This window comes from Ictalurus punctatus, chromosome 20 (genome assembly GCF_001660625.3).
Source record: "Ictalurus punctatus breed USDA103 chromosome 20, Coco_2.0, whole genome shotgun sequence".
Lineage (NCBI taxonomy): Eukaryota > Metazoa > Chordata > Actinopteri > Siluriformes > Ictaluridae > Ictalurus > Ictalurus punctatus.
In genome coordinates this window covers 4,844,693-4,867,353 of record NC_030435.2, presented here as the reverse complement: position 1 = coordinate 4,867,353, position 22,661 = coordinate 4,844,693, and the positions used below count along the sequence as shown (strand labels likewise).

The window sequence follows — 22,661 nt, the reverse complement described above, 5'->3', positions numbered from 1 at the left end:
TTATTGGTCCTTAATGGTATCCACTAGACATGCCACTAACATGCCACCAATAGAAGGCAACAAATTACCAGTAGAGACCCACAGGGAGCATTACAATTTCCATTAAAACCATTACAAATTCTATGAGGGTTTCTACTGTTTTTTCAGCAGAATTCTTTTTTCCCCTTCATTTTCTACTTCAATAATATTTACTTATTTAAAAATGTATTTAAAAAAGGAAAACCACTAGAATTTTGTGCATTTATGAAGCATAGAAAGCTCAAAAAGTCCATATGTGGTCTCACAAAAAAATTGTATTATTTGTTTGTAACATGTGAGTCCATAATTTTGTAGGTAACCAAATGTCACAATATGTAAGTATAGATATATAGCAGTATGTACATAATTGAATAAAAATTCTGTCTATCTATCTATCTATCTATCTATCTATCTATCTATCTATCTATCTATCTATCTATCTATCTATCTATCTATTTATCTATCTAGATTAATTAGTGATATATTGATGTGTGTATAATATACGTTATGTATGGTCACTGTAAGAAAAAAACATTAAGTACCATTTTTAAGAAGTATATGACAGTCTTAAATATATTACATTGTGTTTTGAATAGCTATGAAATCATATTTTGACAAAATAATTAGACACAAATTTTAATATGTTCCCCTTTCTATTTCTGAAAGTTGTTTATAATAGATAGCTAAATGATGTAGTGCAAAACAGATGGAAAAGGTGTTTTGTAATGATTTTTGTCCAATTTCCAGAGGTATCACCCTGTTATTCTTGTACCCCCTTCAAATCAAAATCTCTTTATTACTAACAATATTTATCAGAAGTATACCATTCTTAATTACACTAAACTTGTGATTTTTCAGGTTTTGCCACATCAGTTTCAGTTCTAGGTAGCTAATATTCTTATATTAAATTTATAATTCTTCATTTGGCAGACATTCTTTCCCAAACCCACTCATAATTGTGCTGACGGCAGCAGGCAAGAGTTAAGAGCCTTTCTCAAGGGCCCATCAGTGTAAGCATCTATTGATTAAGTCAAGGTCAAATGCAAATAAATACTGCTGCATGCTCTCCATGCAGAGTGCTGAGATCTTTATGGTGTAACATATCTGTTTGCTGAATAAAGAATGGACTCCCTACACAGAACTGTTCATCACACTCTTCATTTATAAAAGAAGATTTTATTCACCAGAATCTAATAGCGATTATCCGTGATATAAGCAGTAAAACACAATGAGCATGCTGTTAAAGGATGGGGTGTTATGATGCCGCCCATTGTTACCACCCCAGAGCTTATTATTATTTTCCAATAACAGCATGACTCAAGACCATGAACCAGGATAAAGAGGTTACTGAAGATAGGTGAATTGTTATATCTATAACCGGATCATTGTACAGACTGTGAGCTCAAACCACAATGGTGTTGCTTTTGGTTTTGGCTTTGAACTTGAAATAAATGAAAAACTCTATAAATGTTTATTAGTGTTTATTAGTTGACTATTTATTTAGTCACTATCATATTATCATCAATTCATAAATGATCATATTATCGTAAAAACATAAAGATTACAGTATAAACAAAAAGAGAATGACTAAACACCAAAGATAATGGGGTTTAGAAATATAAAAATGAATAAAGACATTTTTTTTTCAAAAGAGGAAAAAAAAATTGCAAGCAGCAAATTGTACTTTATCAAACAGAACATATAAATGGAATAATGAAGAGAACAAAGAAATAAAAAAAAAAATACTTGAACACGTTTTTGAACAAGTAAATTTACAGATTAGAATGTAGAAGCATTTCACATTAGTTAAGAAAAATGTGCAGGACATAGTGCATGGTAACTGTTGTTTCATACCACATTTACAGAGACTTAGCAAATTAAAGGAGATAATTGTGGCTCTGTCATGCTGTGGAGGCATTTTGCTGCCATGCCACTGTAACTGTAGTTCATTGATTGTAACAACAGTTCGATTTACCAGTAATCCTGCTGTGTCTTCATTTTAAATGATTTCCTTCTTCTCTGTAGACATTCCTCTCCTTCTCCTACGGCAGTCTTAAGAAAATGGGCCATCATCTGGAAGCACTCCTCCAAACCGGCACCAGTCTTGCCTGAACATGGCTGAAGAAACCAGTGTCTTTTGCCACAAATCTCCTTCAATTTCAAGATCTCTGCAACATCTCCAGCACTTGCGGCTCCTGGCAAATCCTGCTTGTTGGCTAGAACAATCAACGGAAGGCCTTTCAGACTCTTATTTCCCAAGATCTTCTCTAGTTCCTGCTTTGCCTCCGGTATCCGTGCCTTGTCCTTGCTGTCCACCACAAACACCAGGCCTGCTGTGCCCTGATAGTAGTGCTCCCAGTGAATCCTCATCCGGTGCTGTCCCCCGACATCCCACACGGTCAGCACAAAGCCCCTCTCTTTGGTCTCCAGCATCTCCACGTTGAAGCCCACAGTGGGAACGGTTACCACAGCCTCATTGTATTTCAGCTTGTAGAGCAGGGTGGACTTTCCAGATCCATCAAGGCCAAGCATTAGAATCTGAGCTTCTGAGGGAACTTTGGAGCCATGCAGTCCCATTGTGTTTGAAACTACTGAACAATCTAAGGTTCAAGCACGTAGCTTACAGATTTAGCAATACAGTAGATGAGGTAATGGTTACTTAATACTTCTGTTGACTCTATAAATGGTCTCCTTATAGTTGCACTAGAATAAAGTGAAACGTGCGTCGTCCAAACATTCACCAGTCCTCGCTTCACTCGTATCTTCTGAATGGATGTGTGCTCTTCTTGTGCCTTTTTATATATAGTATAGTCCAGACAATCCACAATCATACAAATAAGGAAAAGGGTCGAATCCCAGAGGAGAGAGCTCCGTGTTCTTTCACACTGAGATTCCCGAGCTGTGACCATAGTTTGAGTAAACTGCTGTCCCCTTCCCGACAGTGACACTGTCACTCTGAGGTAACATGTGACTCAAATTTCAGCAAGCACTTGAGGAATTCATGGAACTCTCCTTACAGCCAGAGTGTGCTTCTGTTCCTATTAGCATGAAATACTATTTTAAACAAGTATTTATACTGGGGTGACAAAGTCATCTGAGCACATGCTGATGTCATAGATATTTTAAGGAACTGATTTTGGAGTATGATGCTTCAAAATTTCATGCAAGCTATTCAAAACAACATTCCTGAATAGTAAGTAGAAGTATAAATATATACACTCACTAAGCACTTTATTAGAAACACTATACAAATACTGGGTTGGGCCTCCCTTTGCCCTCGAAGCGTCAGTTCTTCATGGCATGGATTCTACAAGATGTTAGAAACATTCCTTTGAGATTCTGGTCCATGATGACATGATTGCATCACGCATTTCCTGCAGATTTTTCAGGTGCACTTTCATTCTGGTAGAACGGGAGTAGCCGTTAGAAGTTGGGTAAATTGTGGCCATGAAGGGATGCACATGGTCAGCAACAAAATTCAAAAGGCTGTGGCTATCAAACGATTAACTGGTATTAACGGGCCCAAAGTGTGCCAAGAAAACTTTCTCTACACCATTACACCACCTCCACCAGCCTGTGCTGTGCAGTCATCGCACAAAATAAAAATAAAAAAATAAAAAAATAAAAGCTCTCACATGTTCTGTGACTTATAGATACGAGTGATTACATAAATGGTGTGCACAGCGTGGCATGAATTCTTCAGAGTAAAGACTGCTTTATTGGAAAACTTTGGACAGCTTGATAAATACATTTGAATCTGATTGAGGTATGGAATTTGTCCCTTTACTATACAACATACTTGAAAATTTGTATAGATGCCTCACAGTGAACATAAAGTTGATTAGAAAATTGTATAATAGATATAAACTGTATCAAGCTTGTGTGGTCCACAGATCTCCCCTTTTGATCCATAGCCATCTAGATGCCTTCTCAGCGGCATCAGTGATGTTCCTGATGGCTTTTTTATTGTGCAGTCCCCTGAGTCCCAGAAGCTTGAGGACCCTGCAGAGCGACTGGACAGCAAGCCCTCGGCAGCCAACCTCAAGGGGGAGAAAGCGAGTCTTCTATCCCCTACTATGGCATTCACCTGCCAACTCCTTGTACTTGGCCCTCTTCCGTTCAATCGCCTCTTCCATTCAGTCCTCCCAGGACACAGTCAATTCCAAGAGCTTCATAATATGGCCTCTGTAAGCACATTTCTGGAGTATTGGCATCTTTGAAATGTTTGTCCAAAGCGTCTTGAATGGTCATTGCACCGCCTGTATCTAATCATTCTGAGTGGTTTTATAATTCATAAAGCTATTCATCAGTAGTTATGAGTAATTTAATGGGTTAGACAGCTAGAAATGTGGCGTCCATGTGCATAGTTGTGAATGTCATGCTGAAAGGGTCTGATATTGACCAGCTTCCATTACCACTGCTGTGCAGGTTTGAGGTGCCACTAGTGCATTGTTATTTATGTGGAATTGGAAAACGTGTACTGGATTGTACAGAAAGGAACAGGTTTTGTTTCTACTATCACAGATCTCATATAACTTCACTGATTTCGCTTTAATCGCCACAGGTCCAGAATCTGACACCAGAAACACTGGGACACAGCGACGCAAGTACAAAATAATTTTCTGTCAAAGTATGAAGATATTTCTGTCTCAATCAGGATATGTCCGAGTTACATTCAGACCATAAAATACCGTTATTCTATATTAATAAAACAACAAACTGAGTTAAAAGGGAAAATAATAATTGTCATGTTCTCTAATTGTCATGTCTTTGTGTTACAGCTTTATCCCATTTGCTTGTGTTCATGGTTGGCTCAGTGATGGTGGTCCTTGTGAACGCCAGTTCCAGTTTCTATTCTAAAACACTGTCACGTTTCCCCCCATCACACACAGGGAAGAAGAACAGAGAAAGGTATGCATGTATTGTTGAGGAATATGAATATATAGATAGATGTTTAGATAGTTTTTGTTCTGGTTATTACAGAGTTAGAAAAGACATCGCCGGGCTGCAACGAACGTGTGGGTGTAAACAGAAACACAGGGTGAGTACGTCACGGTGTAATATTAAACGCGGAAGAAAAAACTGATTAACATCATTAACTTGTGCGGCTTTTACATGAAACATCATACAAACGCAGGGCTCACCTCCACAACGTGATGAACGTGAACTTGAGAATCTGGCTCCTGAAGCTCAGCCCTCAGGGTCTTAGCAGGTAAGAAGAAAAAAAACAACAACACAAGATTGTTCCAGGAGTTATAACTGAAGTATTAAATGAAAATTTGAAGTTAATCATCAATAAGAAAAGCAGAACATACAGCGGTTTGGTGTTGTGGAGCACTCTGGAGTATCTGTACATCATTTTGAGAAGAAAGGACATCAGCCATGAACTGAATAGACTGGACGCACTCGTCTGATCAACTCAAGGATTGTTTTAAAGATGCTTGTAATGTGTTATATATATATATATTTTTTTTTACAATGTTTTGTGTGACATTTAAATGTGAATTTCTTGTCTTCATGTTTGAGCCTCTGGTAGAATAGTTTTTATTATCTAATTGCTAGATATAATGACTGGATTTATTCATTTGTTATTTTTGTTCAGTTCTTTTGCATTTCAAGGGTTAAGACTGATTGCAGCAAGAGGAAACATGGCGTGCTGTATATTAAAACAATTAGATTTCTTTTTCTTTCTTTCTTTCTTTTTTTTTACAAGTAAAAATGTAAAAAAAATAAAATATGTAAAGTTCTGTAATATATTCAGACAGGTGAATGTGGTGCATCCAGGTTTATGATAATATCAATGTGGTTATAATATACTGTCTTTGTTGTTGGGCAACTTAAATTAAACACTAATCATGAAATCATGTGGTCATGTAGTTTGAGGCCACAGCTTAGTGACTTAAAGCAGAGGGTTTATTTCACAGGCTTCTCTTTGATAAATAAAAAGTACAGCAATAATAATAATAATAATAATAATAATAATAATAATAATAAATATAAAACAATGTCCCTCAAAACTATCAAAGTAAATAAATAAATAAATAATAAATAAGAGAAGCTACTGTTTTTTCTGAGCTCCTTCACTATGATGTGAACTGGTTCTAAGAATGGTGGAATTCCGTGATGCTGGAATTCTAGAAGTTCAGGTCTTTATAAAACAGCCCTGTGCGAACGCTCATCATCATCATCACGGCCTTTTACGAGGAAAATTACAGATGGGATATGAGTTCTGAGAGAGAGATGAGTGAAGACATGACACTGTGGAGTGTGCTGAATGGGATGCGGTTGATGGAGGAGCTGTGCGACGTGGTCCTCAGAGTGGACAAGGTGGAGTTCAAGCTCCATAAGATCATCCTCTCTGCGCGCAGCCCGTATTTCAGGTAAAAGGAAGAAAAACCCAATCACATTTATTCTTAAAAGTGTTAGCTAATGGTCAAAACTATACAGCAGATGAGTGAAGGATGGAATGATGTGTCTAAAAAGAGAAAACTGAGTAATAAAAAAAACAACGATATAAGTAGAGTAAAATAAAACCAGTTAATAACTAGACAGGAAATTTAGTAAATCTTTCACATCATCACCAGAGCAATATGTGATGCACTGAGATTACAATAATTCGCTGACGTACAGTGTTTGTAAATACACAGATCCTCTTTAGTTGGTCACTAATACCATCATCGACACCACTGTACATCATTTTGTGTTTGTACTGTACCTGAGCGAACACACTTGATCGGCTAGGGTTACTGTGATTGACAGGCCAGAGACACGTCCTCCGTTTAAACTCTCTCAAACTACACATCATCATCATCATCATCATCATTTCACATCATCATCAGGATTCCAATTTGTGATTTCCAGACTATAGAGTAAACTGTTGTTCCTAATATGTTTCCTCGTCCTGATATTCCAGACTCCTGTTCACCAAAGGGAGCAGCTCGGATCAGAAGGTGTACACCATCACGGATGTATCTCCAGACATCATGGAGCTTGTAATCCACTACATCTACACCCAGGAGATTCGAGTCACCACTGATAACGTGCAGGCTCTGTCGGTCCTGGCCGATCGCCTGCTCATGCAAGACCTTGTTCGCCGCTGCTGCGACTTCCTGAAGGCACATCTCAGCCCGGAAAACTGCTTAGGGATTTGGCAGTACGCCGAAGCTTACTCATGCAACGAGCTGCAGGATCAGGCCTACACCTACGTGTTGCATCATTTCGAGGATGTTGTTCAGTCACCGTCCAGTAAGTTCTTGGAGCTGAACGCGGAGCAGCTCGGCGGCATCCTGGAGAGGGATGAGCTGAACGTCAAACAGGAGATAACGGTGTTCCGAGCTATAATCAAGTGGATCGAGCACAAACCCGACGTCCGAATGCGGCACATTGCGAACCTGCTGCTGAAGGTAAGCTCCAGTACACTCACTTGGAGGATCCTGACCGTTCCTCTAATTACTCCATGATAGGTCCGAGTTTGGCTAAGCTGGGTTCACGCACATTGTAAGAAAGATTCTTTGGTCATGAGCTGAGATTAGAAGGTATAGTGTGAGTGATTTAGTGCCGTTGTGACCGAAGACACTAGAAAGCAATGTTTGATCTAAAACAGAGAGAACTGAGGGAAAATCATATCATCCTACAACAGTCCACATTTTTGCTCTATTCCACTTTCTGTGCTGTGTGATCAGGTGCGGCTGGCTCTGATAGATCTGGAATACTTCCTGGAAAATATCAAGACACACCCGCTGGTCAGCAGCTCCAGGGAGTGTCAGCAAATCACCCGCGCAGTCAAGGCGTTGTTCTACATTAACGGGGTTGGACACAACACCGGATACCTAGATCTTCTTGCCCGCCCACGGCTCCCGTATTCCATCTTGTTCGCCTTCTGTGGCTTCAGCGAACCGTCCCCTAAAAACGTTGTAGAAACCTACAACTCGAGGATGGACAGCTGGATATGCATCTCCAGCAGAGAAGAAAAAGCTCGAACCTATCATGGCACAGTGTTCTTGGACGGTTTTGTGTATGTCCTCGGTGGCTTCAGCGGCACCGAGTCCTTCAACACGGTGCGCAAGTTCAGTCCCCTCGACGGAACCTGGAACGAGGTGGCACACATGAGCTCTCGCCGCTGCTTTGTGAGCGTAGCCGTACTGGATGGATACATCTATGCGATGGGAGGCTTCGATGACGAAGCGGTGCTTAACACGGCTGAACGCTATCAGCCAAGCACCAACCAGTGGAGCCTCATCCCATCCATGCACGAGGAACGAAGTGATGCCAGTGCTACGACCTTACTAGGCAAGGTAAGAGTGAAATGCGCACACTTTCAATGATCTTTACCACAGAGTTATACTTTTACAGACAAACATCTATGCCAACCAATTAGTGTTCACCTGTAGGCGGGTTAACGCACAGCGCTGTAGATAAACATGACCTGTAATTAGCTTCAGGGTGGACATGAAGGTATCAGTGAGTACAACACAAGGTACACGTCAGTCCTTAGTATCTTCTAGACCAGTCGAGTTCTCAGAGCTGCTCCAAACACGACTGCACCAATTAATTAATTAAATAAACATTATTTAAAATGTTACAGTCCCTGAGGGAACCTGAAAGCTTTAACTGGAAACACCCAGAAACTTCTTGTTTTTGGGTTCCTTTAGATCTACATCTGTGGAGGACTCAGCGAAAACGAGTGCCTTTCCACGGCCGAGTGTTTCGACCCTCGTTACGATCAGTGGACGCGAATCAAACCGATGCACGTCCCAAGAAGTGGCGTGGGTGTCATCGCTCTGAACAACCAAGTGTTTGCGGTAAGAACTTCCAGCACTGAGAGTCAATGAAGTTTCTGTAATCGCTCTGTAAATGATGGGAAGGAGGCGTGTCTCTGTTAGCACAGTTTGTGTTCTTTTATTAATGTACATCGATCGAGATATGATGTATGGTTTTACAGATCGGGGGTTTTGATGGAGCCAACCATCTGCAGAGCGTCGAAGCCTACAACCCTCATACCAACTCCTGGAGAATGCTTGCCTCCATGTCTAAAACACGAAGCAATTTTGGCGTCGAGGTAACGCGCCAAATAACACATGGCTAACTAATTTATCGTTTCTTTTACTGAGGCTGGATCCATCAGACTTCCTAACTCCAAGCACTGGAATGAATTAATGAAATTAGTCGTGTACCTCTTCACCATGCCGAGTACCTCTTCACCATGCCTTCTTCTTCTTCTTCTTCTTCTTCTTCTTCTTCTTCTTCTTCTTCTTCCAGGTGATGGACGGCCGCTTGTATGTGGTTGGCGGCTACTGCGACGAAAGCAGCTGCGAGTACTACGATGAAAAGAGCAATCACTGGTACGAGACATATAGTGTCAGGTCCAGAAATCTGCCACTCTGGAGTTAAGATATATATCGAAACCAGGATCAGAACTGTAGTGATGTCTAGTGATGTTTCCTTGAAATCCTAAACTCATGGTATTAAGTGAGGTAGAAAACATGACATGACGTGCTGTTATGTAAAAATGAAAAAATAATCAACCACAAGGTGGTGTCCACCCCAAGATAGACTATTTTACTATAAACAGCACGTCCTGAAGCGTTTATTATTCCTAAATTTGAACTTATTATTGAAACGCAAAGCATAAACTCCTTTGTCCAGACTGTTACATAGTACCGACACCGGAGACTCCTTCCGTAAATGTTAACAGACTTTCTTTTTAATGTTTATGTGGTGTGTATAAACGAGCTGTTACTATAGAAACGATAACGCTACTGTCAGAGCTGCTGTTATAGAGAACTAATCAAGACTTTCTGACCCAATCACGATCCAGAACTCAGCAGCGTTGTGGTTGAATTGTATTATTCATGTAATTATTCTGTGTAGTAAATCAGGACCCCAGGCTAAATGTGTTAGAGTGGTGATTAAAAGCATAACGTATGTCATAAACGTGCCAAAATAAATGTGATTTCCTGCAGGTTCAACATCCAGGACATGAGTATCGCCCGCGGTGTGGTGAGCTGCTGTGTGATATCCGGGCTTCCCAACGTACATCATTGCGTACGATGACCTTCTCTAGACCTGGAGCTCTTAAAAACGCTATTAAACCACATCCCATTGGCAGGACCTTTGTCTCTGGCTGTTTTATTTCAAACGAGTTTATTCGTGGAACCATTCCAGAGAGGTGAGGGGGCGCTAAAACATCTGAGGCTGTTAAAAATCATTTCAAAATCAATGATCGTTTGACTCTCAAAAAAAAAAACCCCCACAAAACTTTATTACAAACTTTATCTTTTTATTGCAATCCACGTCTTGCTTTTCGCCCCGTACCCGTAGCAAATTGAACAATATCATGCTTTTTCATTAACGTTTTAAAATTTTTGTTAAAAGACTCCTTCCCTTGGTCAGTTTGAAGTTTTTTGGGGACTCTACCTTCCTTTAGAATGGAATCAAAGGCTTTAGTTACCTCGAATCCGCTCTTGTTTCGTAACACGCGTACCCAGGCATATTTGGATAAAATATCTATGCACGTGATCATAAATTTCGTGTTGTCAATACTCTCTGACAGGTTGCTCATATCGACTAAATCAGCTTGCCATTGTTCATCGATGTTCTTTAGAAAAACCTTGTTTCTTTTAAACTTTGTAGATACTGGTTTAAGTAGACTACACGCATCCTGCTCTGCTAACCAGTTTTGTTTTTTTTTTAACTTTTCTTTCTAAACAATTTTAAATCACACACAGGTTTAGTCACATGATTTGTTTTACATTCAAACGTTTGAGAAAAACATGTAAGATAAAACTTGACACACACAAGTGTGTAAAGGACGCACGTCATTTACGAACGTCTTCAGCATTTTGTTTTGTTTGGGTTCAGGCTTTTCTCGCAGTCAGAATAGACGTGGCGTGTTTTGAAGTTTCCCCATGTATGCGGCGGGTCAGCAGGTTCCAGAGATGAGTGAAAAGTCCAGTAGTCCACAATGTCTTCGTACACCTACTCGTTGAAATGTCTTTGGTTTTCTCTTTGACCTCGTTTAGGACGGTTTTGATGTGGGGCTCGTCTCGCCATTCATTCACACACGATGGCTTCGGCGATACTTTAAATTTTTTCCAGGGACGGAGTGTGATTGATACCACACAATTTCAGACCTCTTGCCAACGTGTATTTGGATCACGCTTTAAACAGTTTTTTCAGCGATCTGTAGGTGTTTAGGTGCAGACAGTACTCGTCCGGATCGAACAAACACGAGTGTTGGAGTTGACTCGGATGATCGATCGCGCACCCGTGGGAGTTGTCCTTCAGATCTTGTTGGATAATTCTGTCCAACACTTTTCCTGTAAGCGCACGGATGATGTCCAGCACGGTGTTGGTTATACACCCGTCGGTTTCATCGTTCATTGTCAGATAGGTCAGGTTTCATTTTCCTAGGTTTTCGCCGTCTTCAAAACCCGAACTGGTACCATCAGAGTTGTAGAAAATGGGACTGAGTTCACGAGCTATATCGCTTGTTGATGCACAGAATGCTTTGACTCGATATGTAGTCAGACTCATTTTATACATCATGCTGGAGGAGTCTTGGGGAAGGTTTTTCTGCTGCGTGCGTGTGTGCTGTGTGTGTGTGTGTGTATGTATGTGTGGGAACGCAACAGATTACAACAAACCTTTATTATAAAGGTAATAAAAACCATATGTAATATTATCTTTGGTGTGATTCTCTCTCAACATGTCTCTCAACATAATCAGGATTGATTGATCTAAGTGCAGACCATAAGTGCAGAATGTATGTAACATTATCTTTGATATACAACTCTCAACGTAATTAGGATTCATGATAATGACTGTTAACGACAACTGTTAAGAAAATGACGGTTGGTGATGACCTTTGACCTGCCAAGATCATTATAATTGATGATGACCTTTGACCTAGACCTGTCAAAACCAATTATCCAATTAGTGATATGAACCACACAAACTATCTCTCTCTCTCCAGGTTCATCAGACCAGACTATGTTTTTCATGAATCAGTTTTGGTGAGCCTGTGCCCACTACAGCAACAGATTTCTATTCTTGGCTGACGGAAGTGGAACCGGACATGGTCTTCTGCTGTTGTAGCCCATACACCATAAGGTTGGACGTGTTCTGCATTTCCGAGATGCTTTTCTGCTCACCACAATTGTACAGAGTGGTTATTTGAGTTACTGTAGCCTTTCTGTCACTTCGAACCAGTCTGGCCATTCTCCATTGACCTCTCTGATCACTGACCCACTGTGTAATAAAGTACTACAAGTTAGGTTCATATAGTCAACTGAGTGAAAATCGGACTTTGTAGATGTAATCTGAATTGATGTTTTTAATGGAAACATGATATGCTACATGATGCCATTCTTGGAACGTTTCAAAATACTTTGACCGCTAAAATATTACATTTCTATATTAGAAATGTTACGTAGTACATCAGAGATCATGAGCAATTTCTTTTCTTTCTTCTTCTTTTCAGCTCTGTTTGGATCACATCTATATTCATATAGCAAATTCTGTTCACTTAGATTTTATTTATTGCACTTTTAACAATAGACATTGCCACAAGCAGCTTTACAGTGATCCGGAATGAAGATTTAGCTTCCTAATGAGCAACTCGAAGGTGACAATGGCAAGGAAATGAGGGGAAAAAAAACCTTGAGAAGAACCAGACTCAAAAAGGGACCCTTTCTACTCTGAGCAAGGCCGAATAGTGTGATTATAAATCATCACAACAAATCCACTTAATACATTTTACACTTACTACACACATTTTGACGTTCATTCTTGCACTTTTTATTGTTACATTTTCATATTTTCATTTAAATTCACAGACATTGACTGATTAATTTTTTTCTTCAAAACAGATTCTTTAAATCAACAAAAGACATTTTTACGACTGTACTGTATTCTGCAGGAATACACAACCGAAAAACAAAACCCCAAAACAAACAAAAAATAAACTGCACATAATAAGCTATTAGCTATTAAATCTCCCCAGATATTAATAAACCAGAATTTGATGCATTTCCTTTTTTTTTTATATTATTGTAATTGTGGTTAATAATATTCAATATGTACATTCACTTTATTAGTCTGTCTCAACGAGACTTCAATATGCAAAATATCATATTTACATTTGATGGTATAATCTAACATTTGGGTGAAGCAACGAAAATGACAAAATAATACAATGAAGTAAAAATAAGGCAACAACAATGTAGCCAGAAGCTGTCAGAAAAAACACAATGTTATACAAGTTATTTGAGAAATTAGTTTCCATAGTTGACAAGTGAAATGGTGGAGCTGCAATTATTAGGCTTTGGATTGAATCAGGATCAAGGGACCAAAAAAAGCATCATTTCTAAAACTGAATATAACGACACATTTTAATTATAGACCAGTTTTCCATTATTGTAATAATATAATGTAACAATAATAACACCTGGGGCCCAAGCACAATATGAGACAAAGAATTACAGACAAATTTACCAAAGCAAGCAAGGCCTGTTAAAATGTATAGCGCGCACACACTTTGTGGGGGGGGGGGGGGGGGGGGGGGGGGCTAGTCAGGGTGCGATGATGCCGTTACCACCTCCAAAGTTGATGATTTCCCAATATAAGCACGTTCCAAAGTGTTTAATTCCTTTCGTAGCACGACAATTTGCTATTAACATAAACACGGCTTGTCATGATACCAGAAAGTGCAAATTCCTCAGTACAACTTTCCCACAGTGGAAACTAAACCGTTACAACGCACCAAAACTGGAGACTCCTTCCATAAAATGTTAAATAAACATCATGTTACAGAAAACTTCACCGATCAAGTTTTTCTTTGTTAAATACCAAACCCCTTATAAATCGGTTTATTATAAGCCTCCGATTATATTATCGAGCGGCCGCCATACAAGTCCTAGTGAATTAGCCGTTTCTATAGAATATCAGAACAAGCACATTAATATAAACCTGTCATTTGAATTACAGCTGGAGTTCATGTTCTAGACAATTAAATCAACACCTTTTGACCTTTTGCTTCGAGAACTCGCCAGTGCTGTGGTATAACAGGAACTAATGATCAGAACATGTGCGATCACTACCTCTTTTACTAGCTATATACAAGCCGCAAGAAATGTTGTGCATTCCCTCAGTGTACACGCTTTAAAACTATACTTAATTAAGTGAATACTAACCAGGTGCAAAAGCACACCTTCCCTTAAAATGTGTATCCGCTTTTGTTTTACCTCTAAAAAGAAAGAATGGATAAAGTCATAATGGACAAAACAGTTCCGTAGCAAATTGAAATATTTTTGGAAGAACTTTGTACTGTATAGGTATTCCGATAATCTAGATGTTCCGCGGTTCCAAAAGGCATCAATTTTAGTTGAACATAAATGAACATAAACACATAAATGTGATCCACAAGGATTTAAGGCAAGACACTACAAGTGAAGTACACGACAGATATCACAGTTAATCTTTGCTAATTGCTGATATTCTATTGCTGAAGTATTTTTTGTTTTGGAACTTGGAAAAATGTACATTTATTTATGCATATGAGGGTGTGTAGAATTAAATATGCATCGATTTGCATATTTAATAAAATCCAAAAATGTAGTCTTCTGACTTTAGAATTAAAATGTTTTTTTTCCATGGTAAAGACTCTGAAAAGAAAGATTTTGACAGAAACGTTTGTTAGAAATCGTTTAACCAGGAAAATACCATGCAGCGCTATAAGAAAAAAAAAATAAATAAAAAAAAAATAAAAAAAGTGTGCCATTTTCACTATATAATCTAATGTAAATCCAACAAAAATCAAATATTTGGGACTTTCCTCTGTAATAAGTGGCCAATTACAGATAGCGATGTATATGTAAAATATAATGAATGCAGGTCATGTAGAAACAGGAATATTTTCATATTTTGAGAAAACAGTTAAAAATATAAAGTGGTTTATGAGGTTTATAAAAAAACATATCTTGTATATTGACACATATCAGGAAAGAAGATTTTCAGGGATTTAGAACATGATGCGATTGTGTTGATTGGAGTTGATAAGTTTTATATAACGCAATAGTCAAAAACTGAGTAGACAAACAGTAAATGATTTTTTTTTTCCTATTGAGTTGTGATATGAACATATATGTGTATATATGTGAATATGATGATATATATATATATATATATATATATATATATATATATATATATATATATATATATATATATGTGTGTGTGTGTGTGTGTGTGTGTGTGTATATATATATATATATATATATTACCACAGCTTATGAGAAGACATTATACCCTCAATTTATACAAAAATAAGAAAAATTGGCTGACGTGACTTGTGGTGTCTTGCCTTAAGAAATTACAGACATAAGAACAAATTCTACTGGAGGCTATAAATGCTTTAGTTTTCGTCTAAAAAGGAAAGCATTTTATTTCTTTTTAATTCCTGAAACCCCATAATTGTCCTGACAATACCCGAACCCCGGGCTTCCATTCTTCACTTACATATCTATGTACCTATTTTATTATCTGTAGTAATTACTGAATAATACACTTTTACATGAATAAACGATTATAACGCTTAAGTGACCTTCAATCCGTTACTCCATTACACAAGCTGTGGCTTCTCATAAAGTTTCCCTCCATCGTGCGCTAACTGGAATAAAGGATTTAAGAAAATGACATAACGGGATGATATGAGTTTACTTTAATTGAACATTATTGTAATAAACAGTTCTTGCTCCAAAAATAGTCATGAACTGGTTTTCCTTTTGCATCCTTACATATATATTAATATGAGCCAATAATATATTCAAATAGATTGGATTGAGATTCATACTGATAATGAATATATTATTAGTTCATATTAATCGTGGTTCACTGCTCGGCCGCTTTGGAGCCACTCTTTTTAAATTTAACCACCATGACTGTGATGTTGTCTGGGCAGCCGCGGTAAAACGCCTGCAGCACGATGCTCTTGGCGCCGAAATGTGGCTCGTCGAGGCGCTCGCGGATGAAACGCACGGCCTCCTCGTTACTGAAGGCATCCCACAGGCCATCTGACGCCAGGATCATGAACTCGGGCTGCAGTTTGTCCAGGTCAAAGGTCACCACGTCAGGTTCGGGGATGACGACGTTTAGCTTCTTAAGCGGGTAATCGCCCAGAGATCGAGACATGGCCAGGATTCCCTGCACACGCCATGAGCCGTTGAAGCTAATGAAGCCACCTTTAAGTGAGAAGGAAAACGAAATGTTCAAGCCACTGATCTTAACACTGAATTAACACTGGCTTAAAAGAAAACTCCACCACGAAACATACTGTATTATATACGTGTTGAAATCTTTGTGATATGCTTTTTGGTTCTTTTGGTTCTAATTTGTTGCTTGGTGCTATATTTACGTTATTCCTATGAGCAGTTATTAAGAGACCTTGCTAGAGCAGTTACTATGGTATTTATTAGGAGAAAAAAATTCTCAAACAATCTCAAATATAACAGATAGCAGTCAGGTTTTGCTGGTAGTTCCTAAAAACAAAAGAGTAACAGCTACTTTAAGTTTGAATGCAGAATGCAATGGAAAGGATTCATGAGCATCAAATCTATAATGCAGGTGGTGATGTAAAAATCACTTGTACAGAAAGTTCAACTGCAGAATAAAAAGATTACAATTCTATGCACAAGACAAATATTATCCATCCATCTTCTATACCACTTATCCTCTTCAGAATCACGGGGGAACCTGGAGCCTATCCCAGGGAGCATCGGGCACAAGGCAGGGTACACCCTGGACAGAGTGCCAATCCATCGCAGGGCACAATCACATACACATTCACATCCATTCATACACTACGGACACTTTGGACATGCCAATCAGCCTACCATGCATGTCTTTGGACTGGGGGAGGAAACCCGAGTACCCGGAGAAAACCCCCGCAGCACGGGGAGAACATGCAAACTCCGCACACACAGGGCCACGGTGGGAATCGAACCCCCGACCCTGGAGGTGTGAGGTGAATGTGCTAATCACGCTTATCTAAAATAAATAATAATAATTTAAAAAAAACCCCAACATATATTACGAGCATTAAAATGCAGAACCTGTATGCAAATGTACAAGAAAGCAGAAACTAGTGTAAGAAGTATGACTCATATATAACTTCCACATCCACTTTCCGGATCCTTTTTGATTTTTGTTTTGAACATTTACCCAATATCAAGCTCACATTATTCAAGAGTTGTAATACAGCATTCCAATAAGCATTGAAGCTATTCTTAATGGTGACTCCACCTTGTTATTAAGAGCATTATACCTTCTGGTTATTTTGTTCCACTCCCTTAAAGGGTTATGTAAGGACCAAAAAACAAAACAAAAAAACCCACTACGGGACGTGCTATTATAGGAAGAGTCAACAAAGTTAAGATTATTTTCCCATAACAGCTCACCCAAAGTGTTTTATTCCTTTTATACCAGCAATTTTTCAAAGCTAACAAATTTATTTATTTATTATTTTTTTAAAATAATAATAATAATAATAATAATAAATAAACAACATGACACAAACATTTTGTCCATTAATAGTTAATTTAGTGTTGTGGAACAGCCAGAACTACTGTTAGAGCTGCTGGCATAGAAAATTAATCAGATTTAAGATTTTGACTGCCCTGTGGTAGTTAAGTTTGAAAATACTGTAATATTGCCTGATAAGGACAAACAGCTACTTCTGTTTACAGGTTGTCTCAAAACACTTTTTAGAAAAATGTCTTCCAAAATTATACTTATCATAGATTTCATACTTAGTTATATATTTCCCCAGAAAGCCTTTAAGAATGCCTTTGACAAAAGAAGACCATATTGAAATCATTCTCATGGCAGGATCAGGAAGCTGTCACAAGGTTGCGATGGGCTTTAACAGGAAACATGGTAAGCACATCATCACATGACACTATTGCCAAACTTAAATTCAAAAAAGACTGGAAGTGTTGCAGACCAACCGAGAACTGGATGCCCAAGAACATCCACGAACGACGGCACAACCGACGTGGTACTGGCATGCATAGTCCCCTATGTACGGAGACTTTTGGGACACCCTGTATATACATACTAAATATACATTATATTGTGCAGCTATAGTTTCTGGTCAAAGATGCAGAAATTGCCCCCCCCAAAAAACTAAACAAAACAAAACCCATCCACCCATCAAACCAGGTGAAACCTGAACTGTGCCACAAACTTCCACTTCACCTTGTAGACATGCAATACAAGCTGTGACCATTAGGGGGCAACAAAGCACCATTGCACAGACATTACACATTTCATCCTTGGGTTTTAAAGAAAGCTTATTTTGTGACCCACCTGCTTTCTTGATCCTCTTGCGTTCTTTGAGTTGGTAGGGTTTGTGGTCATATGACAGAGGGATGGCATTACCGTCTTTATCACACAAAACTCCTCTGGAATCACCGACGTTACCTATTGTCAGTTCCTTATCAGACAACATCGCCACCAGGCATGTTGTTCCTAAAAAACAGAGAGAGAGAGAGGAATAGTTAGAGGGATGCAGCATAAACACAAAAACAAAGTGAAATTAAAAAACAAATACCGTTTCAACCAGTCTTAGTGTTTTGACCGACTGACCTTCCTTTATAAAATAGCTCCTTTCTCTCAGGCCCAACACACAATATACACTTGCTCTTGGTAATCAGCCAATCTAAACACCTGCTAACTTCAAACAATGCTTGGCCTCTACAAAGCAGCAACTTTAACTCTGCTTTTTCTCCCCTGCTCGCCTTTCTGAATCCTTTCACTTCACTCCCTTTTCCCTTCTTTGTTTAATTTTCCCAGGCCTAGGGTTTGCTCACCGAGATCCCATCGGCACAGAACAAACCGCCTGTTGGACCATCTGTTCCCCCCTCAGAGCTTTTAGCGTTGCATTCAAAGGCTAAACAAAGCATATTGATCAGAAAAAAAGTCACCTCTACCTGATTCAAAGCACTGTGTTGATGCTATTAGGCATTATAAAATTATTATTATGCATATATTCAGTGATTTGTATTAGCATGCAGTAGGTTGAGTGTTTCTGGGTTTCATAACACTGCATTAGAAAGCTATGCTAATGAAGAAAGGAAGATGTGAGGAGAAGGGTTCATACCAGGACAAGCTGAACTACTTGCTACAAAGTAAATAAGGAACACTTTATTCCCAATGGCCCAAAAATGATCCAGTACAAGGCAGGACTCCAGGACAGTCTGGCCATTTCCATGCTCGAAGACACCTGATTCACTTGACAACCTTTTCAGGTGTAGAAGAGGTGATAAAATAGGAAATTTGTTCTAGGGAAGTTGTGACGTGAAGATCAAAAGATGTCTTACTCTGTGTAATTACCAGACACGACTGTCACAGATTCTACAGTCTGAGCTAGAAAGAAATCAACCCCAATCTTGGTTCCTCAAACCACTGCATATTTTTTCTTACAACCTTTGGTGGCGCTGTTCAGCTTGGTTCCATAAACGACCAAAATAATCCAACTTAAGATACACCGATCAGCCATAACATTGACAGGTCAAGTAAGTGAATAACATTGATTATCTTGTTACCGTGGCACCTGTCTAGCCGGGTGGATGTTACTTTGACATGTACCACCTTTCTAAACATTTCTGCAGACCGAGTACACCCCTTCATGGTGTACTGCAGGAATGGTATTCCCTAATGTAAGTGGGCTCTTTCAGCAGGACAATGCACCCTACTACACTGCAAAAATTATTCAGGAATGGGTTGAGGAACATCAAAAAGAGTTCAAGTTGTTGACTCGGCCTCCAAATTCACCCCGATCTCAATCCAATCGAGCACCTGTGGGATGTTCTGGACAAACAAGTCCAATCCATGGAGGCCCCACCTCGCACCTTACAGGACTTAAAGGATCTGCTGCTAATGTCTTGGTGCCAGATACCACATCACACCTTCAGAGGTCATGTGGAGTCCATGGCTTCATGGGTCAGAGTTGTTTTGGTGGCACAAGGCAGACCTACACGATATTAGGCAGGTGGTTTTAATGTTATGGCTGATCGGTGTATTTGCTAACAGCAAATAATCTGACATGGATGCCAAATACAAACCTACAGAGCTTTTGTTCATTACACTGACTGAGAGTGTGGAAGGCTTAAAATATTTTTTATTGTAAAGTACAATAGATTATAAAGATTCGTCTTTCCCAATCAGGCTAAAAAAAAACAACAACAACAAAAAAAAAACAGAACGGATGCCGTATCCAAAGTACCAAGATGTCAAAAGTGAGAAATGAAGAGTGGGAAAAAGAGGATATTTATAGAAAGGAAGAGGAAAGAAGTGAAGACAAAAGGGATGAGAAGAGAAAATGAGGGAATCTCCCTAGTGTGCCCCCCACCCACATACGCACTCATTTAATCTTTCACTCATAAACTCTCTCATTCCATTTCAAGCTTTTCAAGTCAAAGGGGATGAAAGTAGGAGTAAGCTTGAAAGCATGGATTAATGATATCCATCCATCCATTTTCCATAGCGCGTATCCTACTCAGGGTTGCAGGGAACCCATCCCAGGGAACTCGGGGCACAAGGTGGGGGACACTCTGGACGGGGTACCAACCCATCACAGGGCACAACAGCACACCCATTCACACACTACAGACAATTTGGAAATTTATATATATATATATATATATATATATATATATATATATATATATATATATATATATATATATATATATATATATATATATAAAAACTCATATAAAAGTACTATGATTTAATTATACTCAAATAAGTACAGTCGCACATTGAAAATGAGAGAAATGTGACCTTTAATTGACATATATAATTTATTTATTTATTTATTTTAAAAAACAAAGCCACAATTTTTGGCACCCTTGCATGTTGTATGTTGTGCCTCCCTTTGCCAACATTACAGCATGCCTATAAGTGTTCTCCTATACTGCTTAAAGAAAGCAAGAATCTGAGCGCACTCCTCAATAGAGAATCTCTCCAGATCCAGAGAGTCCAAGGTCCTCTCTTGTGGATGGTCCTCTTTAGCTCACCCTACAGGCTTCCAACAGAGTTTAGGTCAGGGAACTGGGCTGGCCATGTCAAAAGCTTGATTCTGTGATCACTAATCCATTTTTGTATTGACTCGGATGCACGTTTTGGATCGTTGTCCTGCTGGAAGACTCAACTACGGCTCAGTTGTATCTTCTTGGCAAAGGTTTACATTTAAAATCTCCTGGTACTTCAAGTATCCAACAGAGGCACCAAAGGCCTTGAGGAAAAACACCATATTTAACAGTGGGTATTAAGCTCTCTTCCGTATAAGCATCAATCTTTTTACACCAAACCCACACTTTTGGTAACTACGTGTTGCCAAAAAACTCTATTTTTGTCTCATCTAACCAAAGAGCTTGGATCCAGTCGCAGTTATAGTGGTGTCTAGTAAACTCCAGATGCTTATGTTTGTGGTTACATGAAAGAAAAAGCTCTCTTCTCTCTTCCAAATAGAATGTTGGCGTGAAGGTGGTGTCTAATTGTAGACTTGTTCATGCCAAAATGCTATCTTCAACCATGATCTCTAACCATCCTTCCCTCTGTGTGTGGGAGAAAAATACATTTGCATCCTCTTCCAGAAAAGTTCATAACAGCTCTGGGTGTTATAAACATCTTAATTATTGTCCCAAACAGTGGATATGAGCATCCTCATTATACGTAGCTATTTTTGTAGTCATTTCCTGACTACATCTATTCTATGATGGTGAACACGCAGTCGTATTTCATTTGTGAATTCTTTAATCTTCCTCGTCTTGACGGATGAATAAATGAATTTGTCCTGTACGTCACCTCATATTTATACCCCAGTGAAACAGGAAGTCACTGCTGAGTTCTTAAATGCTCAGGTGAACTTAAACAAGTACAATATAAAGGAGTGTTTCACTTTTATGTTGTTCATAAGAATTTCTAGATATTATCTGCCAATAATTGTGACAATTTATGCTATTGTTAAAAACATATATCTTTATAAGGGATTTAATTTTCTTAAGCTAAATGTTAGTCTGTCAAATTGTGAAATGAAACGAATTAATCGAACAGGTTTTTTTTTCCCATAACATGCCCATCTTTACCAATGTTGACAATGATTCTCAATGATTATGTAAAAAAAAACAAAAAAACAAAAAGCACAGACAGTTCATAACTATTCTTCACTGTTATTATTAATGAGTTATGTAGCTCTTGAGATCATCTTTGTAGATCATCTCCACATTTCCTCCAGAGCGGAAATGCTTCCTCTTCACCAAGCATGCAAAAACAGAGGGAAGAAAAGCTGAAAAAACGAAGAGGAAAAGACGACAAATGAGAAGGTTATAGGGGGGGTTAAAGGAGAAGGCAAAATGTGCCTCAATAAGAGAGAAAAGAATGAAGATGGAAAACAAAGACAGCGTGAGAGAGAAATAATGAAGCAGAGACGGTTGAAAGTGGAAAGAATATGTTTATAGAAGGCAAGAGTTTCACTGGATCACTCTGAGGTAACAATTGGCCAATTTTAGCAACATTATTGAAATAAGGGATGAAGCAGATTTTAAAATACTTTATTAATTACACTGACTTTATTGTAATGG

At 38.7% G+C, this 22,661-nt stretch overlaps 3 protein-coding genes across 3 annotated transcripts in view; 1 reads left to right on the top strand and 2 right to left on the bottom strand.

The window, feature by feature from the left end:
• Window positions 1–1,160: 1,160 nt before the first annotated feature.
• LOC108280753 (ADP-ribosylation factor-like protein 14) lies at window positions 1,161–3,009 on the bottom strand. The gene has a single exon (XM_017496121.3). It carries the CDS (start codon window positions 2,593–2,595, stop codon window positions 1,990–1,992), a length of 606 nt encoding a protein of 201 aa, XP_017351610.1. The 5' UTR covers window positions 2,596–3,009; the 3' UTR covers window positions 1,161–1,989.
• Window positions 3,010–6,167: 3,158 nt separating this feature from the next.
• Window positions 6,168–10,128, top strand: LOC108280751 (kelch-like protein 10). Its single transcript, XM_017496119.3, has 7 exons — window positions 6,168–6,398; window positions 6,932–7,421; window positions 7,701–8,312; window positions 8,670–8,819; window positions 8,960–9,076; window positions 9,277–9,359; window positions 9,981–10,128. The coding sequence occupies exons 1-7, from the start codon at window positions 6,241–6,243 to the stop codon at window positions 10,069–10,071; spliced, it is 1,701 nt and encodes a 566-aa protein (XP_017351608.1). The 5' UTR covers window positions 6,168–6,240; the 3' UTR covers window positions 10,072–10,128.
• A 2,664-nt stretch (window positions 10,129–12,792) lies between these two features.
• ppm1lb (protein phosphatase, Mg2+/Mn2+ dependent, 1Lb) overlaps window positions 12,793–22,661 on the bottom strand; it is an 87,983-nt gene continuing 78,114 nt past the window's right edge. The window contains exons 4-5 of the mRNA XM_017495739.3: window positions 18,382–18,543; window positions 12,793–16,256 (exon numbers count right to left, since the gene is read on the bottom strand). Coding sequence (XP_017351228.1) covers window positions 15,907–16,256; window positions 18,382–18,543 — 512 coding nt within the window. The 3' untranslated portion in view covers window positions 12,793–15,906. The remainder of the gene's footprint in view (window positions 16,257–18,381; window positions 18,544–22,661) is intronic.

Bases quoted from the DNA above. Each gene is read 5' to 3' on its own strand.
- LOC108280751 (XM_017496119.3), top strand. From the start codon at position 6,241: ATGAGTTCTGAGAGAGAGATGAGTGAAGACATGACACTGTGGAGTGTG. The intron at 7,422-7,700 runs GTAAGCTCCAGT...CTGTGTGATCAG, and splicing joins TTGCGAACCTGCTGCTGAAG to GTGCGGCTGGCTCTGATAGA. The intron at 8,820-8,959 runs GTAAGAACTTCC...ATGGTTTTACAG, and splicing joins TGAACAACCAAGTGTTTGCG to ATCGGGGGTTTTGATGGAGC.
- LOC108280753 (XM_017496121.3), bottom strand. From the start codon at position 2,595: ATGGGACTGCATGGCTCCAAAGTTCCCTCAGAAGCTCAGATTCTAATG.